Source organism: Epinephelus moara, chromosome 15, assembly GCF_006386435.1.
Source record: "Epinephelus moara isolate mb chromosome 15, YSFRI_EMoa_1.0, whole genome shotgun sequence".
In the NCBI taxonomy this organism is placed as follows: Eukaryota; Metazoa; Chordata; class Actinopteri; order Perciformes; family Serranidae; genus Epinephelus; species Epinephelus moara.
Window position 1 is genome coordinate 5848077 of NC_065520.1, and position 27934 is coordinate 5876010.

At 41.0% G+C, this 27934-nt stretch overlaps 2 protein-coding genes across 5 annotated transcripts in view; one reads left to right on the plus strand and one right to left on the minus strand.

Moving 5' to 3' along the window:
* Nucleotides 1-4971, minus strand: part of LOC126402020 (protein FAM184A-like) — a 71146-nt gene extending 66175 nt beyond the window's left edge. For all 4 annotated transcript variants that reach the window (XM_050063663.1, XM_050063664.1, XM_050063661.1 and 1 more), the window contains exon 1: nucleotides 4645-4971. In XM_050063663.1, coding sequence (XP_049919620.1) covers nucleotides 4645-4809 — 165 coding nt within the window. In that variant the 5' untranslated portion in view covers nucleotides 4810-4971. The remainder of the gene's footprint in view (nucleotides 1-4644) is intronic.
* Nucleotides 4972-11968: 6997 nt separating this feature from the next.
* The window catches only part of LOC126401786 (potassium voltage-gated channel subfamily H member 3-like), a 33554-nt gene continuing 17588 nt past the window's right edge, over nucleotides 11969-27934 (plus strand). Inside the window, exons 1-6 of the mRNA XM_050063287.1 lie at nucleotides 11969-12069; nucleotides 23809-24042; nucleotides 24194-24325; nucleotides 24644-24789; nucleotides 25917-26175; nucleotides 26851-27008. Coding sequence (XP_049919244.1) covers nucleotides 11994-12069; nucleotides 23809-24042; nucleotides 24194-24325; nucleotides 24644-24789; nucleotides 25917-26175; nucleotides 26851-27008 — 1005 coding nt within the window. The 5' untranslated portion in view covers nucleotides 11969-11993. The remainder of the gene's footprint in view (nucleotides 12070-23808; nucleotides 24043-24193; nucleotides 24326-24643; nucleotides 24790-25916; nucleotides 26176-26850; nucleotides 27009-27934) is intronic.

Genomic DNA, 27934 nt, shown 5'->3' on the forward strand with positions numbered 1-27934 from the left:
GTGCGTGCAGTAAAGGTGTCTAAAATGCCAAGATGAGGAATCTGTCCTTAGAGGTGATGGTAGCTCTGACGTCAGAAGGTTTTAGATATGTTCAGTGCTGTCGATGTGGCACTGTTCTTACCCTTCAAGATGATGTAACGGCATGAAAGGCAAAATCCAGGATGTCTTGTTTAAATCTCTGCAGCTGCAGAACGCTACACAGGCTGCATGTTATCAGAGTCTCGATCAGAACAGAGCACATCATCTACTGTACCACAGTGACAATAACTGTCTGATCCTGGAGCGCACATTTACTCTCCTCATCAGGTGTCTTTGTTGCTCGCAGGCAGGAGAGAAATAAAAGCTTCAGGGTATCAATATCAGACAGCTAGTGCTCTGTTACTAGTTTGGGTTAAACCACTTTGCTACAGTTGGTTGTAAAGCTGAAACGATTAGTTGATTAACTAATTAGTTAATTACAACTGTGTTCATAATCGTAATAAAATAATGAGTTTTGCTACAGTTGTGGTGTGCTACTGTGATCGTGATCGTTTGGTGTGAGGCGGTCATAAAACTCAGTCAGTGCTGTCTCAGTCTGTTTCTCGTCTTGATCCAATAAAATCAAACATTTTTAATATTATGGCAAGTTTTTAGCCCTGGCTCACGCAAATAGTGAAGTTCAATGATGCGAACATCGTCAATAACCAATAGCTGAGCTCTCTCTAGCACCAAACAGGAAGCAGCAAAGTGGGTAGACAGTTAACATGGAGGGGAGGCACAAGAACAAGCCTCTGTTACACAAATACAAGTTATTATTATGGATTATATTGATGCCAAATTGACAAGAGTACTGTTGACATATGACACCTTTTATCTTGGGTTTCTGGAGTTATGCGTTTTTGCGGACATGTAAGTAATTGTCAATACGTCTTTTCAATGTCTTCTGGTGTTCATGAAGCGTTAAGTGATAGTAAACTGAACATCTTTGTAGTTTTAATTGTTCTGACATGACAATCAATTATTTCTTAATCAATTATGTATGGATCAAATGATTTATCAATAAATTGAGAGACTACTCTAAAGATTAATTGATGATCAAAAAAGTTGGAGTAATGCCGGCTGGCTTTGTGCACCGTTGTTTGTTTGCAATAAAATATTAAGCCATGAGACAGAAAATCAAAGTCAGTCTTGAATAAGCTCTGCTGCAGCAGATAAAAATGTTAGATGTGTTGTTTTTCTAAACATTCTGTTTAAAAAGGAGCTCCTTTTCATCATAGATTTTATTTTTTGAGTTTAATTTGTCTCTTTGTTGATGTTACAACGTAACGTGGGATTTTTTTTTGTGTGCTTCCTTTGAAAATGTCCAAAACAAGAAGGTTCTCACGTGTTCTACAACTAGAAAATGTCCTGTTTTCTACCTGCTCTGCCTCAAAGCACTGCTACGTGACAATTATTAAAGAAAACAATGCAGTCCTACTTCACTCTAAACAAAGCTTTCAACAACACTGAAAGTGGAATGAATTAAATACAACACAGCTTCATGGAGAGCAAGGATTTAGTTTATGAAAGAATTACCACCCCTAAAACAAACACATGGAACACATGAGCAGTGGCGCAGTGACATCTGAAAGTGTTTCCACAGAAGAGCAACACATGCGCCACATTGAGCAGGACGAGCGAGCAGAAAGAGTTAGCCTGCAGATCCCCCCACACAAGCAAAACACGGAGGCAGAAATCTGCCATAACACCTTCAATTTTTAAAAAGCAAAGACATCTGGATACACCACACAGAGAAATGCTCTTAGCTTTTCAGCAGGGCTGAAGAAAAGCTGCAGTAAAATACAGTCCAATTCCAGAAAGGACCTGAGGACTCCATTATTTAATATCGTTTCTTGACTAGGGATTTCTTTAACTTCTTCAGCCAGGGACCTAAACTTGACCACCACTGCACCACATAAGATCCTACAACAGCTGCTTTTCTCATCGACTGATGTGCAAATTATTCACACAGTACAATTCAAAACTCCTTCGCAACTGAGAAACAGCTCACATTAAAGATGATTGTACACTCTTAGAAATAAGGGTTCCATTAAAAAACATTTTCTTCCAAAGAAACCTTTTTCGAAGATGGAGTTCCTCAAGGATTACTGAAAGCATGAGTGACACAAGATTCTCGCCCTTAAATATTCAAATGTTTACTCGTGTTTCCAATTGTATTTTCAAATATAGATGTATATGGAATCCCTTTAATTCATTTTACTTGTGTTACAAGTAAAATTACATTGCTACCTGCCTTGCGTCTCTGAGCTCTAGGCACCTAGCAAGCAGAAACCCCCCCACATCATTCACACTTTTTTCCCATTGTCCAATCCGATGATTTGAGAGGCAGGCCTTCGGTGGTGGTCATGACAACAAGTTTACAGTTGGTAAACACTGAAGGAGAAACTGGTGGTAAAGGTTGCTGGATACCCAGAGCTATACAACTTTACCCTCTGCCTGTCCATTTTAGTAACTAGCTCCTAAAGAATAAAAAAATAAAAAATAGGTAGGTAGTTTTAGCTAGCCATAATAAACAGTACGGAATGGTTAGGGTAAGGCAGGGATGGGATGGTTGCCTGGCAACAATAAAAAGGTGCAACATATTCAATTTTCTAAACAAAAAAAAAAAAAAAAAAAAAGGCAGTGCAGTGCGCCTCGCGTTTGCAACCTGCTTCTGGATATAACCCCTTACGTTGAGTTCTAGGTAGAACCCTCTGAAAGGGTTACCAATGGAAACTTAGAAACCAAAAAGGGGTCTCCTATGGACACAAGCTGAAGAACCCTGTATGATTCAGGTTGTCACTTTTATTTCTATGAGTGTACAGAGAATATTTACCTTTTTTTCCACTACTAATCACCAAAAACGTGATCATCAGTATGCTTGGATTACCTCGCTGTTGATTCACTAATTGATTCATCAACTACTTGTATAAACTCATGAACCCACTGCGAACCTGTACCACACGCTACAACACCATATCCACCTATTCTGGATATTATGGAGCAACTTTTGCAGAAAAATAGCCGCGTACATTTAGGTGAGTGGCAGCTGCCCTCTCTTTCCTTTGCCTCTGACCTCAGGGCCATGTTTACACTGATTATTATCATTAATAGACTGAGCTGTATGCGGAGGAAAGATATGAGTCCAGCCATAAGCTACTTTACAATCAGTAAGGTTTTGACAATATAAAACCAAATATTAAATAATGAGTTTGACTAGTATGTTTGTGGTAAAAGGTCAGTTAATTTGTGGCTGGTAGCAGGTCCCAATCCTGTCTTCATAAATTTTAGTGATGTGGTGAATCTCTTGTTTTCATTTGGATCAATATCCGTGGTTTCCAACCATCCATTCACCCAGTTTCTACATGTGCTCATTCCGTTCAGGCTCCTGGGTACAGTGGTGATGGAGAACCTGGAGCGTTTCCCAGCATGCACTGGGCAAGAAACACCCTGAACAGATTGCCAGGTCTATCACAGTCAACCTAACCTGCATTTCTTTGTTTTAAAGGAGCAGGACATCCGTGTAAAAACAAGGAAAACACACTAACTAAACACTGAACACATTCTTGGACTGCCTTCAGAGTTTAAAATCTGTCGTTCATGGACCTTAATTCCACCGCCATTGTCTTGCCAATCTCCCCACCACTACAAACAATTTAATCAACCGCTGCATTATAATCCTGGATATCCACAGTTTCAATCTATTTGCAGTGTTGTGTGTACAGCTTATCCTACTGTACACAGTGTCTAATTCTGTACTGGGATACTACGATCACCATGCCTGTTATGTAAAATCCTCTCTGCTTTTGTCTCCCCCTGTGCAGCATGATCATATAATCTGTTATATTAACATTTTATCTGCCCTTTTCCTGAGTCACCTATAGTGGCTGTAAACTGTAGCTGCCACCTTAAATCTCCTACTCCAGCGCTACATAGTGTCCCCTCAATCCTACACTGGTTTCAGGTGGAGTACAAAGAAGCATCTCTGCCAAACCTCTGCATCCCTCCAAGATTACATAACTTCCCTTGGCCCTTGAGCGGCGATGGCAGCGCTGTGATGGCACAGAGACATGCCCAGGTTGAACAGTGGTGTGTAAAATTGATGGCAGCACACCTGGAAATCTCTCAGCTATCAGTGTAAATACAGTGTGGTCACAGTTTTGTGTTTTTGCAGGCAGAGTACAGGCAGAGTACAGTGTACTACCAGCCTGCACAGTAGTAGTAAGACCACAGGAGGATACAAACTCTTTCTAGGTAAGTCTTGCATAAAATTCACACTCTCAAACCTGCTGATTATAACTACCACTACATATTAGCATCCAAAACAAACCTCCCCTGGGTATTTAATGGTGACCTATGAACCCTGCAGCGATGCAGAGCAGTGACATCCCATCAAACCTGCTCCAACATACCAACACATCCCACACCAGTATCCAACCTCCTGACCTGCACCAAAGTGCATTCATAAATACCAGCACATCCTTCCTCCTCAGCATGTTTACAAATGCCATCCCACAGCAGCAGCACCAGCAGCACAGCCTCTACAGTACTACTCCATCTACACCCCCAACCTGCCCTAAATGACTTGACCACTACACCCCACGTCACCCATTCACATCCACAGACCTTGGTCAGTTGTGCTATCTTCTTGCTCATCTTCAAATGCAGGTCTTGAGTGTATTCCAGCGTCAAACTCCCGTCGTAAAACATGCTGGACGTTGGAGAGGGGGTATATTTGGTGTTGCTAGTCGAGGTGTTGTACGGAGGCTGCCAGCCTGCCCCCGTCGCCATTTTCACGGGGAATAAACCCAAACGCGACGCTTTCAATTGCAATAAAATGGAGCAGCAGCTGCTACGCGTTAAATCCTCCCATTGTTGTGTTTGTGGTTAATCTTCCGTTTCAGCGACACGGAGAGAGAAAGATGGGGAGCGGGGACAGCGGGGCGCGAGACCGTGCCGTCGCACGCATCCGCAGACGGGCGGGAGCGCTCGGAAGGATGAGAGAGGCGGAGACGCGCGCCAGATGCTCAGCCAATGGCAGGTCCAATGGGCTGTAATGCAGCCCTCTATGACTTGTTCTTCTTATGTGGATGCTCAACTGTTTCATTACAGTCAGATAACAGCCGACATGTTGATGAACACGAGTGTGTCATGTTTTCAGCCTCAGCAGTATGGAGACAGATTTGTCTCAATATTATTTGTGTGAGGAGATCGACAGTCCCTGTGTCAATATGTGATCTGTTATAATAATAATAATGAAAAAAAAAAACTTCCACAATTATAAAATTAGTTTTGAAAAGTCAGAAATTGTTTTGCAAATATAAAGTGGATCTGCAAATTCCCAAATACCACAAATAAAAAATATCTGTGAATACATTTATTTAAAATGATTTAATATTTAATTCAAAATACTGTGAGTATCTTTTAGGAATTCATTTTTTATGCTTGTGAATTTGCACACTGAATCTATTTTTTTTTTCTTTTGATGGGATTTTTCAAATTTGTGTATTTGCAGATGTGTTTTATATTTGCACAATATTTTTGTGCATTTACATTTTTTTCATTTTTGCAAAGGTTTTTTTTTATATTTACAGATTACACATTCAACACAGATTGTCATCTCCTCGCACAGTTAATATTCAGACAAATCTATCTCCATACACAAGCCTTACAGCAATACCTTCGGATGTGAAGTTTAAAAAAAAAATCTTCTGTATCAATTTGTAGATATTACAGTTATTGTTGTGAGCTATTGTGATAAAAATTGGGCCTTTTATAAAAGCAAGAACACTGTTTTATTTCAGTTTTATTATCAATATTATCATATTTCATGTTATTGTAAGGTAATTTATTTGATTTGTTTTTAATTGTCTGATTTTATTTGCCTCTTTGCAGTCCTAAAATATTTGGATTGTGCTTCAACCTTGTAAATTTGCTTTGTAACTTTAAAAAAAAAAAAAAAAAAAAAGTTCCACATAAATAAGGTTTATTGTCGTTGTTGCTTTTATAAGAAGATAATGTTTGAACTGGAAAAAGGTTACAACATTTTGTGTACGTGTGGTATTACACAAGAAAATTAGCAAAAATTTTACTAAACACTACACTGATTCTGAATGTCTGTGATTGATTTATTGTTTAAAATATAAAGTTATTTTCTCCTTTATTTAATTAACCAAGCAATATAACTTACAGTTATTTCAAAACTTACAAATAAACACGTTGCAATAAAAAATGAATATGTAGTTCAGGTAACAGCTATTAACGTAAAGGGGACTGCTGCTGGTCTCCATTCATACCTTACTGCATTACATCACTCTGTGGATGCTGAAGCTGTGATTAATCCTGCACTGACATCTGCTGGTGATATTTATGAACTGCAAAATAATTATTAAAGGATCAGTTCACCCAATCAGCAAAAGACATAAAAAATAAAGAAAGGCTTTGCTGCATATTAAACATTGACATCAAACATGTTCGTACTTCTAGTGGTGTCTGGGCATTATTATTTTTGATATCAGTCCCGGTTATTCCTGCCTCCACTGCAACATGATGGAGGTGAGTGGAGTTTGTGGTGCTCACAGTTATTTTTCCAAATGGGTTTTATCGTATATATGATTTTTTCATATATTGTTTAGACCCAAATATCCTATTTCTGTGTGTCAATAAAGTAATAAACTAACTGTATAATCCTCAAACACTGACAACCATTTTCATTGGAACACTCTTTAAAGATAGCTTCTGTGTTTTTCAACCTGGCCCCTATTTCCCCAGGTTTTTCTGTCTAAGTGATAATGGGATAATGTTTTTTGAAACTGGTGAGGTATTGAGCGAGGCTGTCGTCTGCGAAAATCAATGTTAATTTAAGTCTGAGTGAGTCTGGTGAGTTTGATGATGGTGATTGTTTCTGGTGAAACAGAAAGCAGCTTACATTTTAACAAAAAGGTCTATCTGTAAGCATTTTTACATGATGTTTCCCGATACAACAATCATAGCCTGTCAGTGGTAAAAATAAGCACTTTTAGTGACAGAAATTGATAGTGCATATGCGTTGAGTGGTTACATTGCAGCCCCCGAGCCACTGCCAACTGCAGCATTCTCACTTTATACTGGACCAATTTCAAAAATTGTTATTCCCATTACTCACTTGGACACAAAAACATAGGAAAATGTAGAATATCAAACTTACCTTTGACTCCAAAGAACTAGTCCCTATGGAAACTAAATGACTGCACAGGTGTACATGAGTCTTTATGTACATGTGTATCAAAGATAAGGTCATACACCCCTCCTCAAAAGATACATTATAGCATTGCTACAAACTTGAGTCTCCAGGCTTGACAATTTTGCTTTATCATTAGAAACTCCAGTTAGCTCTCTCCACAGACCAGTCTATGACTTGTGTAACAGTTACAACTAATTTTACATCCCTTTGTGCCAAATCTGGGTCTAGACACTATTTAAAGTGCAGCACTGATGTCTCTGCTGAGTCCTGTTGAGTGCTTTGATCAAACAGCAGAATGCTTTCAGATGTGTTCACAGGATACAGCCTGCGATGTGACTTTCCATCCATTTGGCTTGGTGCTAAATCAAATACATGTGTTTCTGATGCCTCCAAATAACTCAAGATACCAGAACTTATATCTCATCATAGATCCCTATGGTGAAAGGGTTAAAGTGTTAGTCCACCCCAAATCACAAAAATTACCTGGGTGGTTGGGGTTCTTAATGCCTCTCCTGGCCTTATTTTGCTGCACCTGGTGTATTCATCTTTCAGGTAGAGCAGCACCTACAGTGTGTTCAGCTGAATGAGCCACTCTTTGCAGGGTCTTGCGGTCTGGTGCTTCCTTACCTGCTCCTTCCCTAGTCCACTATGATAGTGGACTCCTAGTACAAGAGTAGGTTGTTGTCCTGACACCAGCGGGACAGGTCCTCAACTTCCTTCAACCTTTTCATTGTTATCTGTGATCAGGCCCACCATAACTGTGTCATCAGCAATCTTCATGATGGTGTAGACCTCAAAAGTGGCTACACAGTCGTGCATAGGTGAAGATTTCAGTGGGGGCGCAGAGGTAATGTCCTCCTAAATATTAAGAATGTGTGCATTTGTATGCCCCAGTAGATAGAAGATATTTAAGCCAGAAATTGATTCAGAAAAGGCACATATCGGTGCAAGAAAATCCACCAAAATGCAGGATATTAAGTGTTTGAAACAAAGTTGAAACATAACCTATGCCCATGCAGTCGTGTGTGAACAGGGAGTATAGCAGGGGGCTCAAAACGCAGCCCTGGGGTGCTCCAGGGGTAAAGGATGAGGGTGGAAGAAGTATGTCCACCCACTCTCACCACTTGGAGTCTGACTGTCAGGAAGTCAAGGGACCATGTGCGCAGTCAGGTGTTTAATCCCAGCTCCTTGAGCTTTTTGACAAGCCTGGAGGGAACTATGGTGTGAAACGCTGAACTGCAGTCAATAAACAACAATCTCATATGGCTCCCCTTTCTTGTCTAGATGAGGTAGGGTGGTGTGGAGGAGGTGTGCTAAGGCGTCTGTGGTGCAGCACTGGATGAAGCTTGACAACAAATCAGTGAATCAATCCACCCACGGGCTGACAAATGCTGCTTTTCTCAGACTAGATGGGGTCTCGTTTTTATTGTATCGCCATATTTTAGCTTTAAGTTGCACTTTTTTATGTCTAAGATTCTCTTTTATGTCTTTTTTTTTTTTACATATTTAATGCACATTGTTGAAGGTGTTGATATCTACATTACCAAAAACTGCTTCTCTGTGACTGTTATGCACATGACAATAAAGAGTTTAAACTTTTGGGTGCAGCTGGAGGTGCAAACAAAGTCAATGACCAGGCAGGGTTTTCAAAAAGTGACATTTTGCATCACTGGAATTCTTTAATTTCCCTTCACTTCAGCTGTATGTCCTGTAGAGGGCGCTATTTCCTTACTAATACAACCCATGGCCTCTACTTGACATTACAATATGATCACTATTCATTCTTTCAACATCATGGCCACAGTGCAAGAATCCAGTTTTGTTATATCAGGCTAGTAGTCATTATTTTTCCCAGCTACTGCACCCTGACCAACACCACCCCAGACCCCTTTCCTCCACCTTGCATCTCCTCACTTGATCGAGACCGTTCTGCTGCAATGCTTTAGTGAGGAGCTCACCACTTCCCAGGCGATGGCACTGGCAGGTGTGGACAGCTTAATTTAGCTTAGTTTTATCTGCAGACAGTAGCTCTGGGCTTTTGTTGCTCCCAGCATTGAGCCCGCTCGGCTAAAAGCAGTGATGTGCAGGCACAAGCTTCGGTTCGTTGTTGACTCAGCTGCTTTGTTTTCTTTCTTACTGACTCATAAATAAACAATAAACAACCAACTTTGCTCTTGGGTAGTTTACTGTATAACAGTGCACCAAACTATACGATGGTCATGTTTTGTGTGCAAAGGCTCAACAGCTGTAGTTTACATGCAGTAGAGGATGAAATAAACTGTTTCCCTTTGAGATGTTGTGAAGTTGAGGTCTACTTAACTTTCCACTGCTGGGAATAACAAGCCCATCAGGAATCCTGAGGCAGCCATAGTGCAGCTGAGTGTGAAAACGTCTCCACCTTCAGAAAAAGCACCTCAGGATTTTCAGTTTGGATACAAATAAAGTGTTTTTCTAACCAATTTCTGTGCTTGAATGACTCCTGAAGGCTTGAAGCGACAGAGGTCTGCCTGTGTGAGATTAGTGTTCCCCTCCAGTTCACTTCACAGTGACAGCCTCAGCCTGTCCAGGCCACACCCAAAGGGCACATCTGCGGCATGAGGACATTTAATATGGACTTTACTAAGCTGTAAGCCACATCCAACACTGTTCCAGTTTGTCTGGATTCTGAGTGGGTTTAAGTATAGCATTATTGGTTTTGTCTGTGGTTAGTGTCGAGGAGGAGCTAGGATGATATAACATAAGCCCTGTGTTTCCTTAGTTTCAGAGGCCCAGCATAAGACACTAAACAACAAAACCATTTGTTTTTACCAGGTAGTTGCTGTGTTTCAAGCAGCTTTTTAGGCATACCAGTCACTGTTTTTCCTATGTCTGTTAGGCCCCCAAACATCTGTGTTTTTTAAGAGCCATCACTGTTTTCCCTGCAGCATTCTAGCCCCCAAACTTTGGGTGTTCTTTACAGACTCATTGCTCTTTTCCCAGCGGCTTTTCAGCCCCCAAACATGGGTGTTTTTTAGAGAGCAGTCGCTGTTTTTCTTACAGCCGTTCAACCCCCAGATATCTGTGTTTTTTTAAGGACCATCACTGTTTTTCCTGCATCATTTTAGCCCCCAAACTTGGGTGTTTTTACAGACCCATTGCTCTTTTCCCGGTAGCTTTTCAGCCTCCAAACACAGTTGATTTTTAGAGACCAGTTGTTGTTTTTCCTGTGGCTTTTCAGCCCTCAAAAGTGGGTGTTTGTTGGCGATCCGTCACTGTTTTTCTAGCAGGGATAGTGCCACAAAAAGCACCTGTTTTTTACCAGGACATTGCTGCTTTTCCATTGGGGATTGTGCCCCTTAAGTTGGGTATTTTAAACCAAGACGTGATCTTTTTCTAACCCTAAGCAAGTGGTTCTTATGCTTAAACCTTACGCAAAAGTGTCTTTGCTGTAGGAACAAGTCAGTTCACCGTTTCCATATACTTTAATACCACTTAAATTTAAACTGACAGAAAGAAGTCTCAAAGAAAAACACAAATTAATAAACTTTTTCCCGATAGCAAAGAGTTAACTATCAGATCCAGTTGCTGAGTTCACACAGAGCTTTTATAGGTTACAACAGGATGAAACAGCTTGTGTTAAATGAAATGACAGTGGGAAACAGAGTCGAGCCACAAAACACATAACCTGTAACAAATAGAACAGCTGGGATCCTTGGAGATGAGATGGGATGACATATACTTAATTGTCTCCTTGGGGAAACTTATCTTGGGCTCAGCATCGCTGCATCACAGAGCAGTCATCTCCAGCAGCATCCTTACAGTTGTTCAGTCAGTCATTCATATTTTTACAACTGTGGTTTCTACTGTAGGGGGTGTATTATCTTTATTAAAGGACATCCATCCATTTGTTATCTGTAGCTGTCTTTCTAGCTCATATTGGTGGAGAGGTGGGGTGCAACCTGGATAAGTCTCCAGTCTATCAGAGGGCATGTGAATTCCTCCCATGGAGATCACATTTATCATGAGATCACGTGGGAAAACTCACATATGGACAGGAACATGGTGTTTTTGGATATTTCACATGTGTAATGAATGAATCAGTCCATCACAATATTTATTACAGCTCCACAGAGGAGATTTTTTTGTGTCTTGGTGACACATTTTACAGCTTCAGGTGTGAAACATCGCAGACTGCTGGAGATGTTCATTTGTAAGAAACACCCAAAATCAAGACAATATACCACTTTACTGAAATATGCATTCATCAATACATCAAAGCATGAGAGGTGAGGAGAGACTGCTGGAATTTCAAATAGACACACACAGAGGTGGATGCGCCGGTGGAGGAGACAGAAAAAAAGGAGAGAGCTAATGGAAAGAGAAGGAGAGAGAAAAGTGTTTGTGCACGAGAGGACGAGAGAAAGAGAGAGGGAAGGGGAGGAGGAGGAGGAGGAGGAGAGGGGGATTGCATTGCAGTACACCCGTGCGTAAATGTGACCATCCTCACCGCGGTCCCTCCATCCATCCATCCATCCATCCCTCCATCCCTTCCGTCCTCCCTCCTCCAGCCTCCAGCGGCTCCTCTCTCCTCCTCTTCTGCACGGTGTTCGGTGGTCAGATTCCGACCGTGGAGTCCCGGGTGTCTCGGCTCGGCGCCCTCCTCCAGGGGTTAGGAGGAGGGCCAGCCACCTCGTCCAGGTTCCTGCCGGGCTTCGTGAGCACCGACAGCCAAGGCTCCGAGCGGCGGGAGAGACGCGGCTCGACCCGCTCTCGGATGCCGGTGATGCGGGGTCTGATTGCGCCACAGAACACCTTCTTGGATACCATCGCCACTCGTTTCGATGGGACCCGTGAGTACATGTGAATTATCCCTAATCCCTTAATTTCATGGTGCGCAATGGAGGTTTCACGCAGTTTATATTTCACAAATTAGTTTATAAACAATATTTAAACTCTGAAAATGCAAAGTCCTCCAAAAACCTGCAAAGTGCTCAAAGAGGACTGTCGACTGTTGGAATCATGAGCTGATAGTTTGATGAATGGATTATGATGAATGAAGCACAGACTAATGTTTAACATATTAAGAATGCATGAAGTGCCCACTTGGTCACCCAGAAGAATTAACCATTGTCTTCTGGTCCTACAGAGCCAGATGCAGAAATGAATGACATAGGCTAGTTTGTCATTGAGTGCACAAAAATGTAAATGACTTTTTAAAATTTTCTTTTTCCTTTTTTACATTAGTGATAATTTACCCTTGACCAAAGTATGCAACTTCAACTGAGAAGTGTCAATCATTTCAAAAAGTTGCAGTTCATGTGGATTCAGTATGCTGTTAATTCAGTTACACTTCATTTATCATGGCTGGATTACCTGTTATGGGGTCCCAAATTAGCTGCCAGGCCCATAATAACCCCCCCAGCGACATCTCCCACATGATGTGCAGTGTTTTTTGTGCTGGGTCAACTAAATTGCCCAGTAAATCTTGGCATTGTGCATTTTTGCAAACCATACATTGGATGTGTTAAAACTTGATGGTTAACTTTTGGTTAGGCTGGGGCACATAAACGACCTGGTTATGGTTGGGAAAAGATCATGTTTCAGCTTAAAATACACTGTTGCCGGAACGCAATCCCCGCTGAAAACGTATTGATGTCTCTGTAAAAACAACTGCTTTTTGTAGCTCCGTCACATCAGGAAATGCAACGTTGTCTTGGTAACAAACAGCCACTTTTGACGACACTATCCCAGCAGGAAATGCACCGTTGTCTCAGTAAAAAACAACTGTTTTTCATGACCATATCCAAGCAGGAAATGCAACATTGTCTCAAAAAATACCCAAATGCTTTCCGTGGCACTATCCTGGTAGGAAATGCAGCGTTGTCTCGGTAAAAAACAGCCACTTTTCATAACACTATCCTGGCTGGAAACGCAGCGACATCTCAGCAAAAAACACAACTGCTTTTCGTGGCACTATCCCAGCAGAAAATGCTGCGACATCTCTGTAAAAAACATCTGCTTTTCATGGGATTCTTCTGGTGCCTTGGCTGGCTGGGTACGTTAAGCTGCTGTGTGGAAATGTGATTAAACACATTCCTTTGGGAATCTGCCAATATAAGCACAAAACTTTGCAATGAAAGTCCTGAAATTAGACTTTGATGCATGGGCCCTTTTAAAAAACAGACCCCAAGATTAGGTAATGAAGCAGGACCCACTTAATAGTCCCAGGGGTCAGCTGACACCACACTGTAGTGGCTCCCCAAACAAAGTTTAAATTGAATTCGCTCAAATCAGGTGAAACACCAAAGCAGTTACCCGGTTTGCCTGGCTGAAAATCCAGCCTTGCATACAGTACTGTGGATTGAAATTTATTGTTTTGTATTTAACACTAGGACGATATGAAGGAAACATTTCAAACTGTTACATCAGCTACCAAAGACAGCATGGATCCATTCATCAAGTAAAGGTGGCACTATTTAAAAAAAACCCCACACATCAGTCTACCCTACATATACAAAGCCCATTTAAATGTACACAGGAATCACTGTCAATCAATATGCAAACTGCAGTTATCATGTTTAACACTGTTACATAACACAGTCCTGAAGGCGCAAACTAACAGGCAGGACCGAGCAGCAGACAGACTGTGTGGATGAAGGATATACTGTACCAGGAATCAGAGTGGGATCTGTCTATTTTCTGAGCAGCAAATTAGATTACCGAGGCATTCCTGCTGCAAGGTGCTACATGATTACAGCGTGCTGTGTGGAAATCAGTCATCTTCAGTGGCATGTGTAGGTATTTGATGTGTCCTGTGTGTCCCCTGAAGGCAACGTTTCACGAGATTGCATTAATTCAATTAGAATATTTCATTGGGTGTCAACAGTGATCGGCTTTTCTCTGATCTGAGAGGGGAACAGATTTCACTCCTCTGTGTCTGATCAGTTCTTGCAGCTTCCACGTGCAGGGGATCTTCTCTTTTTGCTACACAAAATAACATTATCCTAATATTACCCATGAACTGAACAAATTAACTGACTAAAATACAGTCCAACACGACTGGTGGGCTTGTCTTGACTTTCTAGTGGTTACACAAGGATCAGACGGCACTGAGTAGCAACCCCCCACACTTTATATTCCAGGAGCGCCCCCCACAAGATTCTCCAAGGGACACGGCCCACAAAGCCCATCCTCAACGGGCAAACTCCCACGAGCCCTCCGCTATGTAACATCACGAGTTCAAAGAGCTGGTCCACTAGACCGCAACCAGGACTGAGTACACATTTTGAATCTGACGTTTGACGATCAGTTGGATTCTCCTATCCAGCACCTCTGCTTTTTTTCAGTAGTATTTTATTGTAAGGAACATTAGGTGTTTAGTTTTTTCCCCTCCAATCCCCTCAAATAGAACAAGTGCTCTTAAAGGGACAGTTCACTTCAAAATCAAAATTACATATTTTCTTCTTAACTGTAGTGCTATTTATCAGTCTAGATTGTTTCATAACACTGTTAGTAAGTCAATGTAAGATAAGAGAATCTGCCACAGGGGCCTCTTAATGATTCCCAATGCCCTCTCACTCCATGCTTGGGTTTACCAAGCTTGTTTATAAATGTTTTATCAGACTATTTGTCCCTATACATCTAAAAGTTGTGTTTCTTGCTCCAAGGGGACACAGATAACAGCGAGTTAGAGTTAAAGAAGCATCTTATTGAACCCTGATTAAACATTAAAAATCCCTCACGCCCGTTTGTTTACTTGTATAACTCATGATCTGAACAAACTGCAGCGAATGAATGAATGAAAGCACCTCCTCAAGCTTGGTGTGAGAAAATGAACACTGGATTCATGCTCATGTCGAGCTCTTCATTCATGATCACATTCTTGCTCCAAACCTCTGGCAGGCCCGTGCTACAAAACACAGTAGGGGGATTTTAATGAGGAGCTTCTCCAACCAAATAACTTTACAACTGTACATAGCTGTCTACGGGGCGCTGCCAAGGAAGTGTGTGAGGGGTGGAAGGGTTGAGAAAAACTCTTTGCTTTTAGTTAAGATAAAAAAAGACTCAAACACAGCCGCAAATGGGCAAGGAAAGATTAGAGATGCCACATTAAATCATCACACTAATGACTCAAAGCTGTAACAGTGCAGGTTGAGAAATGCCAAGTCTGAAGCATCGAGGGCGGCACTTTAAGTCCCACTGTGACCAAACCTTTGTTTTATTTGTCACTCTGCACACTTAATAACAGAATACTGAGCATGTCCGTCGTGACAGATAGCGACTAGAAAGCAGCTGAGCAGAAAAGTATTTTCAGGTCTGAAGGCTGGGATCTTCCATCTTTGCCATACAACATTAATGCAGCACGATAACCAGCGGGACTCCAGGGAAATCTCTCCAGATTTCTTTTTCTTATATTGCAGTAGAAAGCCTCAGAATGAACCCTTTCACTCAGAGATATCTCAATACACGACATACATATTAATAAGAGCAAAGGTTACAGATTTTAATTAATCACTTAGGGATGGCAATGTTGGTTGGTCAGCACTGTCTAGACTAAAATTGGGAGGATGTTGTACAGACATTAACGGTGCCCAGAAGATGAAGCTTAACCATGTCTGCAACTGAGGTTTATTTATCGTTAGGATCATTTTTTGCCTTGTTAATTGATTGCTGAGCCTGTAAATGTCAAAAAATAATGACATATACCCAGAGCCCACAGGGATGTCCTTCATTCATTTTGTCGAACCATCTAAAACCCCAAAGGGAGTCAGTGTACATGAGAAACTGAGGAAAGCAACACATATTAGCACTGGACGTGGCAATTTCCAGGCAAATCAGTAGAATAAATGTTGGCTTTGTATGTTTCTGCAAACCACAGATATGTTACATTAGGCCCACATCACTTTAGGAATGTTGATGTAATACATATAAAATGTACAAATGTAATGTAATGTAACCTTGGTTTGGAAAAATGTCCAATGCCAACATGTCCTCCCGGCAACTGGGCTGCAATCGTCATACTTTATAGATGAGTTATACCAATAATCAGTGTCACCTCAGTCAGTTCAAACTCTTTAAATTAAAACAAATGAATGCCTTTATCAAGATATGTAAGTCTATTATTCACTGGTCATACAGTAGTTTTGATTGGGTGTGGACACAAAAAAAAAGTCTGTAAAAGTGAGCATACGAGACAGAAGAGTGACTTCTGAGTGACAGATTTTTGTGTTTCTGTCAGGGGAGTTCTGGCACAAAGCTGTGGGCTGTAAAGTTTTGAAGCTGATGCAGAGTGAAAATGTGTTTTCGGTTCAGGTTTAGGTAACACATCAGAGAGCTGGTTTAACAAATAATCATCAGGCCGTCAGCGTTTAGCTCCCTCATTGTTTGCCAGATTTCTTTCTTATTGTACAGACTCTTACTTTGAAAATGTTATGTTTTTTTCTCAACCATCTATGATCTATTAATGTGATATTGTAAATGGATGATAGATGATTGGTATTGAATAAATACATTATACATGTACCGCCATATACTCCAGATTCATTTTTGAAGCATTACAAGTGTAGATTTTTGCTGTGCACAGGATTCAGTGTACATTTTTTGATACATTGATCAGGCATGCATCAGATGTAGTCCAATTAAAGGGACAGTCCACCCAGTATCAAAAACACATATATGTCTTCTTAACTGTAGTGCTCTTTATCAGTCTAGAGTGTTTTGATGTGAGTTGCAGAGTGTTGGAGATATCAGCTGTAGAGGTGTCTGCCTTCTCTTGAACAGATGGCACTCGGCTTGTGGTGCTCAAAGCGCCAAAAAAATACATTTGAAAAACTCAACAGCAATGTCTCTTTCTAGAATCTATGACCTGGTTACTCAAGATAATCCACAGACCTTGTTGTGAGCAGTTTTGTGTGGGAACTATTTTCTTTCTTTTGAATTATACCCGCCAACTGTATCACTGAACAGAAGGAGGTGTGCATCTACTGCAGGCATGTCCAAAGTCCAGCCTGGGGGCCAATTGAGGACCATGGACTGATTTTAAATAGCCCTCGACTTGTCTTTACGTACTTTAAGTGGACCACCACACAATATTTTGGTAATCAAGCAAGTTCACTTTTCATTTTTTTCCATTCACTTAATAATACAGTTTGTTGACAAGCACCAATTAGGAACTATGCATGTGGAACTAATGTGTTTTCATAGGCAAAGACAGTAAACTTGCAAATCAGCGCTTACCTAGCAGCAGACATTTCCTCATAGGTAGTCGATATGGCTCAGCTAGCACCACTGAGCTAGCTAACCTTACAGCTTAGCCGTTAACATTTACATCTCGTGCTGTCACAAACGTGAGCCTCTCGTCCATGAGTAGATGCACTCTTCCTTCAGCGCGGTGATACGTTCAGTGGGTGTACTTCAATAGAAAGAAAATAGTTCCTACATGAAACTGCTCACAACAAGGTCTGTGGATTATCTTGAGTAACCAGGTCATGATTTCTGCAAAGAGACATTGCTGATGAGTTTTTCAAATGGATTTTTTTGGCACTTTGAGCACCACAAGCCGAGTGCCATCGAGTAACATTATATTCGAGAGAAGGCAGACATCTGATTTTGGGCGTGAACTGTCCCTTTAAGTGTCCATGGAATGATTGCAAGTCAACATAGTGTCCTTAAAAAGTACTTAACAACCATGTGTGGCCTTTGTGAGTGTGTTTGGCTTACATTGTGCACAGTAGTGAATGTATTGTGGCGGGCTGTCGCTGTCAGCTTATCAGCGCCAGGGTTTATCGGGGTTCCCTAAGCTGCTCGGGGCCTGAGTCTGAGTGGTTTTGTAGTTTCAGCTCGCACGTTATTACACCTGGATCGTAGTGTGGAAGTGACAGGCGTGCCTCGCGCCTGCTGGGGAATGTGCAGAAAATGAGTACAATAAAGGAAAATAGGAACACGGCAGAAAGCCAGAGTGGAGGGGAAATAATGGAGCACAGGAGCTGTTTCTCTGAAACCAGATCACGTCTTTGGGGGAAATGGCCACTATGTACGCATAATGAGCAGGGTAACCTTGCACAGTGTTGAGGCAGGGGACATCCAGGTGCTAAGATATAACTCTTGGTGCTGTGTCCCTCCTATTTTAATGATATTCGTGTGAAACACTGCTCCTGTGCTGCCTGTATATGAACACACTCAATTTTTATATTCAGTGTTTTCTCTACTCAAAAAATCCACACACTTGAATATTAGTAATGGAAAAAGAATGACAGATGATGAGACTGACACAGCGGTGCAGGTTGTTGTTGTTCGTCTTACTGTAAATAAGTAAATCAGAATATGATTTTGTTCTGCAGCTTCTGTGTCGACTGAAAATGACAAACAGATGAGTCACTCGCTACTGACTGGTTAGGGCAAAACAAAACAAAACAAAACAAGCCCCCTACAAGAGAGAAATCAGTAACACGGAGCACAATGTCAGGCTGAAGAATGAAGTGAAACGAGCTAGTCATTTCCTGTTTTGACATGATAATGCCCCCGTGCACACAGCCAGGTCTATAAAGAGATTGTGTTGGTGTGGAGGAACTTGACTGGCCTGCACAGAGACCTGACCTCAACTCTGTAAAACACAATCTTGTAGCTGAACGGGAGAAAATACTTGCAAATAATGCCCATGGCTTTGCCTGCAACACTGACATATGAGCTTGGTTGCTCTTCTTTAACATTTTCCTGAAAGCTCTAGTGTAAGAAGGCCAGTAAAAGCTCGCCTTATATAAAAGCACTACCCTTCTTTTTATGCAAATCGTGCACACTGCTCTTAAATATTAATATATTCCTCTTTCTACCAGTTAATCATCTCAAAAGTACAGGCCTATTTTTTTTCCCTGGGAGAAGTGATTCATGAAATCCTATTATATTCTGTCACACTCTTCAAAATCGACCGGCTGCGTCACTCTTATGTTCAGAATCTCGGACCGCCTCCCTCCCCTGCTGCCTCGCAGTCGACGCCGCCGCTGCTGTTGTCACTACAAATCCATCTGGCTGTATATGTGAGTAACACGGCCGCACACTTGTTGCATCTCGAGTCCCACAGTGGTCCGTTGTTGTTAGGGTGAGGAAGCAGAGCAGGCAAAAAGCAGCTGCACAGAGTGTGTGGCCTTCATCGTGGACATATGAGATGATAGACTCACAACATGATCCTCCATCTGTTATTATGGTTGTTGGTGAGGTACATTTGCTTTGTGGAGCAAAACCTACAACTTGACATTTTACTATGAATGGGGTGCAGAGAGCAGCAGAGAGGAGAGCAGATTTGAAATTTGACAGTAGCATCCTGATTGGCTGAGAGGGATTGCGGCAACGTTTGATTGGATAGCTAGAAGAGCTAACACCCATAGTGTTGCTTTGCATCTTTTCATCATGCAGGGATGCCGTCAAATTTGATTGCAACACTTATTCACTTATATATTTTTTAGGACTTTTCTGCTTTATTACCCAGTTTGAAACATCTGTTACAAAAGCAATCAATCATAATCAAACATAATACGTTGTATTGCTTTGATGTAGTAATTAAAATAGTTACATTATTTATTACATATTTAACAAGGTAAGGGGCACCATCTTGTGAGGTACTTGTTCTGTTATCCCTATTATTACCAAGTACCATAGACGCACTCAGTCCAAAAAGGAAATTTACAATGTCCTGATATGCGAGTGGAGTTAGTGCATTGGATTGTAGTTGAGCCTTGGGCTGTTGCTTCATATAAATCTGTACTCTGTATATTGATTAGTTTGTTCAAATAACCCAATCACTAGAAAAAAATGTTGGCATTTCTGCAAACCACTGGATAGAGGATATGTTGAAACTTAGCATTTCTTTACATTTCAACAGCACTGTGGTTGTTGTGTGGTGATGTTTAGGCACAAAAGATCATGTTTGAGCTTTAAAAAACCTTGTTTAGGTGCCACAGTCACAGCTGCAAATGCAGAGGTGTCTTGGTAGGAAAACAGCTGCTTTTCTTGGCACTGGAAAAACTGACAGGTTACAAAAAAACACCTACGTTTGGAGTCTAAAACGTCATGGAAACATAGAAATGACTCACTAAAAAACAACCAGTTTTGTCTGTTGTTGGTCTTGAACAGTGGTGTCTTGCCCAGGTGTCATACCATCCACAATTCCCTACACTGGAGTTGCTCCCCAGCTTCAAACCCAGCAGATGTTGCAGGAACATCATTCTGTCAGTTGTATTATTGTGATTCATAACTTGTTGTGCTGAGAAAATGCGTGACTTCCCATGAGCCCGCTGCACCGAGCGGCAGTTTGTAGCTACTCCTTGTCTGAGTGGTGCTTCGATGAGGTTCGGCAAGAGCGTTTACACTGGACGTGCTTTATTAATGCATGAATTATTAAATTTGATTGTTCCCGCTTCATCCCCGTGCAATCCCACTTTCTCTGTGTCTCAGTGAATTTGTCTCTCACTCTGTCTCCCCCTTTCATTCAATCACTGGCTCGCCTGCTCTCTCCTTCTATATTGCTCACATTCTTCAAAGTGAGCGCTCCAGTCCTCCAGATTAATTTATGTATGGACTTTAATGATCTCAGCGGATTGAATGCCTTGGCTGTGTGAGTCACCTATCATACTGAATTTAGTTTCATAATGAATTATTCAAGATTGTCCCCATAACTCAGGTTGTCAAACCATTTGTCAGAGCTCCTGCTCATATCATTCTGGCAATCTACTAACAGACAGTATGCTTACATGCATGCTTTTACTTCTGCTGCACACACCAACCTCTCCACAGGAATCATTACACAGCATTGGGAAATATAGGTTTTGGAACATTATTGAGCTGTTATGAGAAAGAATATCATTTTTTACACTTATTTATGTCTGATTATGAGTTACATGTTTCTGTTCTGCAAAGTAAACTCCCTATTTAATGTTGCTGAGGCTGCAAAAATTACTCTCGCAATCTAAACCTGGGATGTTTGAGCTCCACAGAACAGTGTAGTTTATTTGTGTAGCCTGTAATCGCAGAAGATGGAAATATTGTAGAGGGCACAGAGGCAGAGAGAGGTGGGGAATACGCATGGGAGGAACAAAGAAAAAAGAAGAGATTATTTGAAGAGAACAATAGCGGGAAGTGAAAAAAAAAAGAAAAGAAGATGAAGTGAATATCATTGGAAAGCAGCAAGCATGTTAAATTCTCCCCGAGGAGGAGCTCTTCAAAGTGAGCAGAATTACACTGAAGCTTTTTAGAGTGCAGATGCAAACATAAAGCGAGGAGGAACACTGAGGAAAAAAAAGAACGCTGTGCATGAAATTTTAATTGTGTTTTCTTTGAGTTGGGATGACATGTTAGTGAACTTGTAGGTGATGACCTCATGGTTGAGGAAAGCATGTGATTGGATGTCTAACAAGACTGGCACACGTCACAGCTGCAACATGTTCATCCTGCTGGATTAATAATACTAATAACGATAATGATCATTTGTTTTAATTCAACTACACCTCCATAGAGGTTTGAGGGATGACAGGTGAGGTTAAATGGTACAGTCATACTGTTTGTTTTTTAAATAGTTAAATCCATTCATCAGTTCAGTCATTAATTAAATTAATCATTAATGTATCCAGAGGCTATTGATTTAAAAACATTTGTCTTACTTTCTGCCATGCTTTCCCTGTCCTTTTGCCGCCTGTTTCCATGGTGCCATAATTGTCTATATGCCTGCGTGTGCTGAAGGCTACTCCTGGACTGTTGTGGCTGACTTGGGCTCACTGCGTCATCTTTAATATTTTTAAGTGACAAAAATACTAAAAAAAAAAAATGCTGTGGCATGTAGCATACATCATGCTGGTTCACTCTGGAAAAAAAATGTCCCAATATTGCAAATTTTTGTCCCATTTTACCTAAATGCATTAAGTAGTACTCAAATCCATTCCCATAAAAAGTAAGTAGAAGATATACTTTATAAATCCCTGAGGGGAAATTCAATTTGTTTTCACTCTGTTGTCATATACACACAGGCCCGAAATACACACACATACACAAACAGGACCTTTACATGCAATAAATGGAAAGATGTTAGAGCAAGGGTGGGCCTTGGACAGGCGCCCTGAGCAGTTGGGAGCTCAGTGCCTTGCTCACCTTAGGTGCCCAGGAGGCAAAGTGGCACCTCTTCAGCTACCAGATCACCTAGTGGACACTGTCCCACCTGCATGACTTGTAGAAACTATTCAACCAGCGCCATCATCAGGTCAAACTTTATATTCATCTGATATAACGGCAAATGACCGTCAAACTAGCTAATTTACCATCATGGCTAATTAGCAAATGTTAGCATGCTAACACGCTAATTTAAAGTTGTGAACAGCGAAAGAGGTAGCTACAACATTTTACCTGCTGTATGTTATGTCAAAATTGTCATTATGACCATGGTAGCATGCCGTCAGACGCAAATGTACCTGTCTAATTCGGAAATGTCTGCTAGCTAACATGCTAACATAAGCTGGTGAACCGAGAAAGAGGTACCCATATTATACCTGCTAAATTTAGCATTAGCATTTAGCGAACAAGCACAGCTACAGCAAGCCAACGTGCTAAAATGAGCTGATGAACCGAGAAAGAGGGAGCCATACCACATTACCCCTGCCAAATATAGCATGGTGATATTAGCATTTAGCGAACAAAAACAGCTACAGGAAGCTAGCAAACTAAAAATAAGCCGGTGAACATGGAAAGAGGTAGCCATATTGTACCTGCTAAACATAGCATGGTGACATTAGCATGTAGTGTAGCAACTAGCACAGCTACACTAAGCTAACTAGATGCTAGCATGGCTGTAGACTCTAATTTTCAACTCAAGCATGTAAATTTATTTGAAACTGTAAAAATTGAGACAAGAATAAGGTTCTGAAAAGTGAAAGTTTCAGTTTATGTCTTTGTAAACCAACATAAGTGACATTTTGTTTTAAGTTTTGGGTGAATAACAATAATAATAAAAATACTAATATCACATTTATCACATCTACTTTTGTTTTTCGGGTGACACAAATCCACTTTCCATGAGAAATCGAGACTAAAAATATATAACACACAACATTAATTACAAATTAGAAGCTAGGGACGCACAATAATATCAGCATGTCCTCTGTATTGGCTGATTTTGGCTTTAGAATGACCTATCAGAATCTGCTGATGTTATTTTTCTTATTTTTCACTATGATATATATCAATATCAGTGTTGGTTATCAGTCAAATAAGTTGTTATATATCAGGATATCAGATATCAGCAAAAAAAATCCTATATTGTGCATCCCTATTGACAGCAGTTCTTAAAAGCTGAATTTTGCTAAGTGATTGAACAGGGACAGATTTGTGCAGTCTCAGATGTGTTTAGGGGGAGCGCTCTAGAAGGAGTAAATAAAGCTACACTTATGTGTTCATGTTTCTGGAGACCCTCTGACACACCATCAAACATCTCTTGAGCTGGATGTTTGTGGTCCTCTGACTGCACACCATCTTTTTTAGTTATGCTTTATGCCTACTCTGTTTCCCTGTCCTGTGTCTTGTCCCTATTACCTCCCTGTCTTTCCTTCAAACAGATAGTAACTTTGTCCTGGGGAACGCTCAGGTCCAGTCCCTCTATCCCATAGTCTACTGCTCCGATGGCTTCTGTGAACTCACCGGCTTCGCCCGTGGCGAGCTGATGCAAAAGAGCTGCATGTGTCACTTCCTGTATGGCAGCGAGACCAGCGACCGCCTCACCTCTCAGATGCAGAAAGCTCTGGATGAACGTCGGGAGTTTAAGACTGAAATCATTCTGTACAAGAAGAGTGGTAAGTTGGGATAGCTGCAGGATATTGTCAAGATAATCATGTTTAATACTGGCAGTGTCAGAGATGTCTTTTTGTCAGACCTGACATGTTTGGAGATTGCAGGGTAATTTCTTTTAAGGCTGGAAAATTCAAATCTCTTTTATTTGATCAGGCTCCAAGTTCTGGTGTCTGCTGGACATAGTGCCCATAAAGAATGAGAAGAGCGAGGTGGTTCTGTTCCTGGTCTCACAAAAGGACATTACAGAAAATAAGGACCTGGACCATGGCAATGAATCTGAAACTGGTGAGAGAAAGCATGAAAAATATAGTGAGGCATTTTCCAATTCCACTGTAATTCACATGAAATGATCCAACAGAGGGTTTGCAGCTGGGGCAAAAATCTATCAGCAGACATGACTGGTGTTGTTATGGAGGGGGTGTGGGAGCAGTCACCAAGCAAATTACCTGTTTTCCTCTCTCAGCAAAACAGCACATCAATTCTTTTGTTCAGATTAATGGTTAATAATAAATTACAGTTTCTAAATCAAAGTTTAAAAGCCACAGATTTATACACAGGCAGTTTCTTTCACTATTTATCTCTAGTTTTGTGTCTTTTTTTCAGATGAGGAAACTGGCATGGAGATCCGCCAGATCAGCCGCCCTCCAGGCTTCAACATGGAGCGCCGCCGCAGTCGCGCCGTCCTCTACCAGCTGTCTGGACACCTACAGAAACAGGACAAAACCAAGAGCAAGCTGAAGATCAACAATGTGAGACATATTGTCCTACATTCCTTCTGTCCTAGTTAAGACTTGACCTGCTGTATTTCGTAAAGCATAACACTGAAAGTGATATTTTTAGAGGATAAATCATTTGAGTACAGTGACCCCATGGCTAATAAGGATTACACAGTGTCAGCAGATTAATTTTGAAGACTTGCATTTGCTAAAATGGGCGATTTGCATGTCCAAAAGAGTTTTCAAGGGCATCACTTGCACTAGTTTCTCTGTCAATAAGATGAAAACTTGTAAATTCAAGCAACAGAGATGAGACAAAATGTGCCCTTGCAGTGTTATCTTAATGACCTGGGAATTAAGAGGGAAGAAATTAGCATAAAAGCTTTCATTAGTCATTTAAATTAATCATGAGGCTGGCTCATCAGGTGCTGTATCATGTTTAACAAGTTTCATCCTCTTGCATCAGCTAACCGATAACTTGATGCTCAGTTAAAACACCAGAGACACATATGTTTTTTGTCATGACATAATGTGTTCGTACATGGCGTGCATAGGCGTAGATTTTGGGGGGACGCTCCCCTTGATATTTATAACATATGGATTTTTCTCCCTGAGTAAAAACATGAAAATAGCAGAAGAGTTTTATCTTGACAAACTTACAGATATAACGCCCATAAATTGATGCATAAAAATTCACCAGAATGCAGGAAATTAAGTGTTGACTCACAAAATGTTTGTTTCTTTTACTAAAGCTAACGTACGTAACTTTACCTACCTAAACTTAACGACACTCAACCACGCTTCTTTTCTTAAACCTAACTAAAGTAACTTTACTTGCATGAACCTAACCTATCTATCTCTAGGAGACGTTGTTTAGATATACTGTGAAGGCAACTTATTTTTGAATACTTTCTGTTTATGTTTCCAAGTTTAACTAATTTATTTAATTTAATATTAAACTACTAGGAGTAGCAGTGCTGCTAATGATGTTAAAATATTTATGCTGGCCTGGCTGGTGGAGCTTCTCTTAAGCTACAGGGCTCCCAGTAGATAATAAGACAATCTATTATTAATCAATTTACACAGAAAATATACCCTCATATAGCTAATATGTCTTTTTCATCAATGTTTGTGTGTGTGCTTCCATACATCACATTAAGAGTGTTCTTGGAGCCAATGCGAACCCGGTCCCAGAGTACAAGGTGGCAGATGTCCAGAAGTCCCGTTTCATCCTCCTTCACTACGGTGCATTTAAGGCCGGCTGGGATTGGCTCATCTTGCTGGCCACTTTCTATGTTGCTGTCACCGTTCCTTATAACGTCTGCTTCACTGCAGTGGAAGTACGAGAGGACGGCGCCTCAGCAGCGCGTAACCCTCCAAGTGTCAGCGATATCTTGGTGGAGATACTTTTTATCATCGGTAAGGCTGCCTTAATTTTTTTCCCCTTGTTATCCTGAGGATTAAAATTTATTAAGCTTAAGCTACACAGGTAATACTGGAATCAGTTTATTCTTGGTTTTGGTCTTTTCATGGAATTTATCAACAATAAGAAAGAATATCACCAGACTCATCCTTTCACCTCTCGGCTTCTGTCCATTTATATATTTTTCCACTTTCTCCTAATATCACTTTAAGGGGCACCTCCTTCCTGGTTTACAATAATAATCCAAACAAGCAGCTCTGAAACCACCACTCCTTCTCTCCTAATTGGCCCAGTTAGCCGCACCATAGCCTGCACTGCCTCCAACTCCTCCTCTTGACGCATAAGAGCTGTATGCTAATTGGCCCTCCTTAACGATCTCCACATTCTCTCCGCTGTATCTCACCCCGCTGTCTACCCTCCGGCAACCAAGTCCACTAATCCCGCTTGAGGAAGGCTTGTTAAAGCAGCTACAAAGGTCTAACTGGTTATAAAATAGTCTCACTTTAATACTGATGCTTCTGTGTGACCTACATAAGCAAACAAGACTGTCATGTCTGTGGGGTAAAGTTACATCCAGCCAGCAGCATGTTAGTTTAGCTCAGCATAAAAGTTGGAAAACGTGTTGTTTTGTGTGAACAAATGAGATATAACTGATAAGCTTTGTGTTCCAGATATCGTGCTCAACTTCCGCACCACCTTCGTGAGCACATCTGGTCAGGTCGTGTACGACGCCCGCTCTATCTGCATTCACTACGTCACATCCTGGCTGTTTGTGGATCTGATTGCCGCGTTGCCCTTTGACCTTCTCTATGCCTTCAATATCAGTGTGGTGGGTCTCACACACACGCACACTGTTCACACAAACAGCTATACAGGTCTGCTTGTTATATAATGTGTGCACATTTGGGAGAGTGCATATAAATCCTACATGTTTGACTGCTTGCACTTCTGCTTGCCTTTAGGTTTGATTTATGTGTATGTGATGTATAGACAGAGGCTCTATGGGCGCTCACAGTGGTAATAGACATCATTCTTTTATCAGCTGCACTCTCCTGCTGTTTGACGCTCGCTCAACATTAATTTAATAAGACCATGAAAGAGCCTGCATATGCAAATGTTATGCTACAAAGACGAGGCAAAGAAAACTGAGAGCTAATAAAACATTGTTTTTATCTTCAACTTTTTGTTCATAATTTCTTGAAATCCTGCTCTCACTATTTGCTGTCTTGGCTGCAAGGGAAGAAAACTGAGAGTGTGAGCTTCAACAAGAAACTCATTATTAAGCAGCCAGTAATTAAGCTGATAAATGAGTACGCTGATGACAAATTACAGGTAGAGGCGAGTAGATTAGCCAGATGATGCTGAGTGCAGAGCCTGCTAGCTGTTGTAAAGGATACAGTTTGATAGATAATGGATCACTGAATCTGAAGGGTCACAAGATGATTATATTGTAATGAGAACAAGGAAAATTCTCCTGAAAGCAAAACTACGTTAATTTTTGAGACTTTTGACTTTACTGTTGGCTTGACAGCAGGTCATGTGATAAGCTTGCAATGTTTTGCTGCTGAATGGGCTTCAGGTAGAGCTGGATGTTGGTGTAATGGGTTTAAAGAGACTACTGGGTGTGCTCAGAAACAGAGGGTGTTTTTGTCTGTGATTAATGCTGGAGTAGAGAAGAGATTTTACACAACTGTGCACAGAATTAAATTCTCTGAATGGATTCATGACCAAATATCCAGAGAATTAAATCCTTTC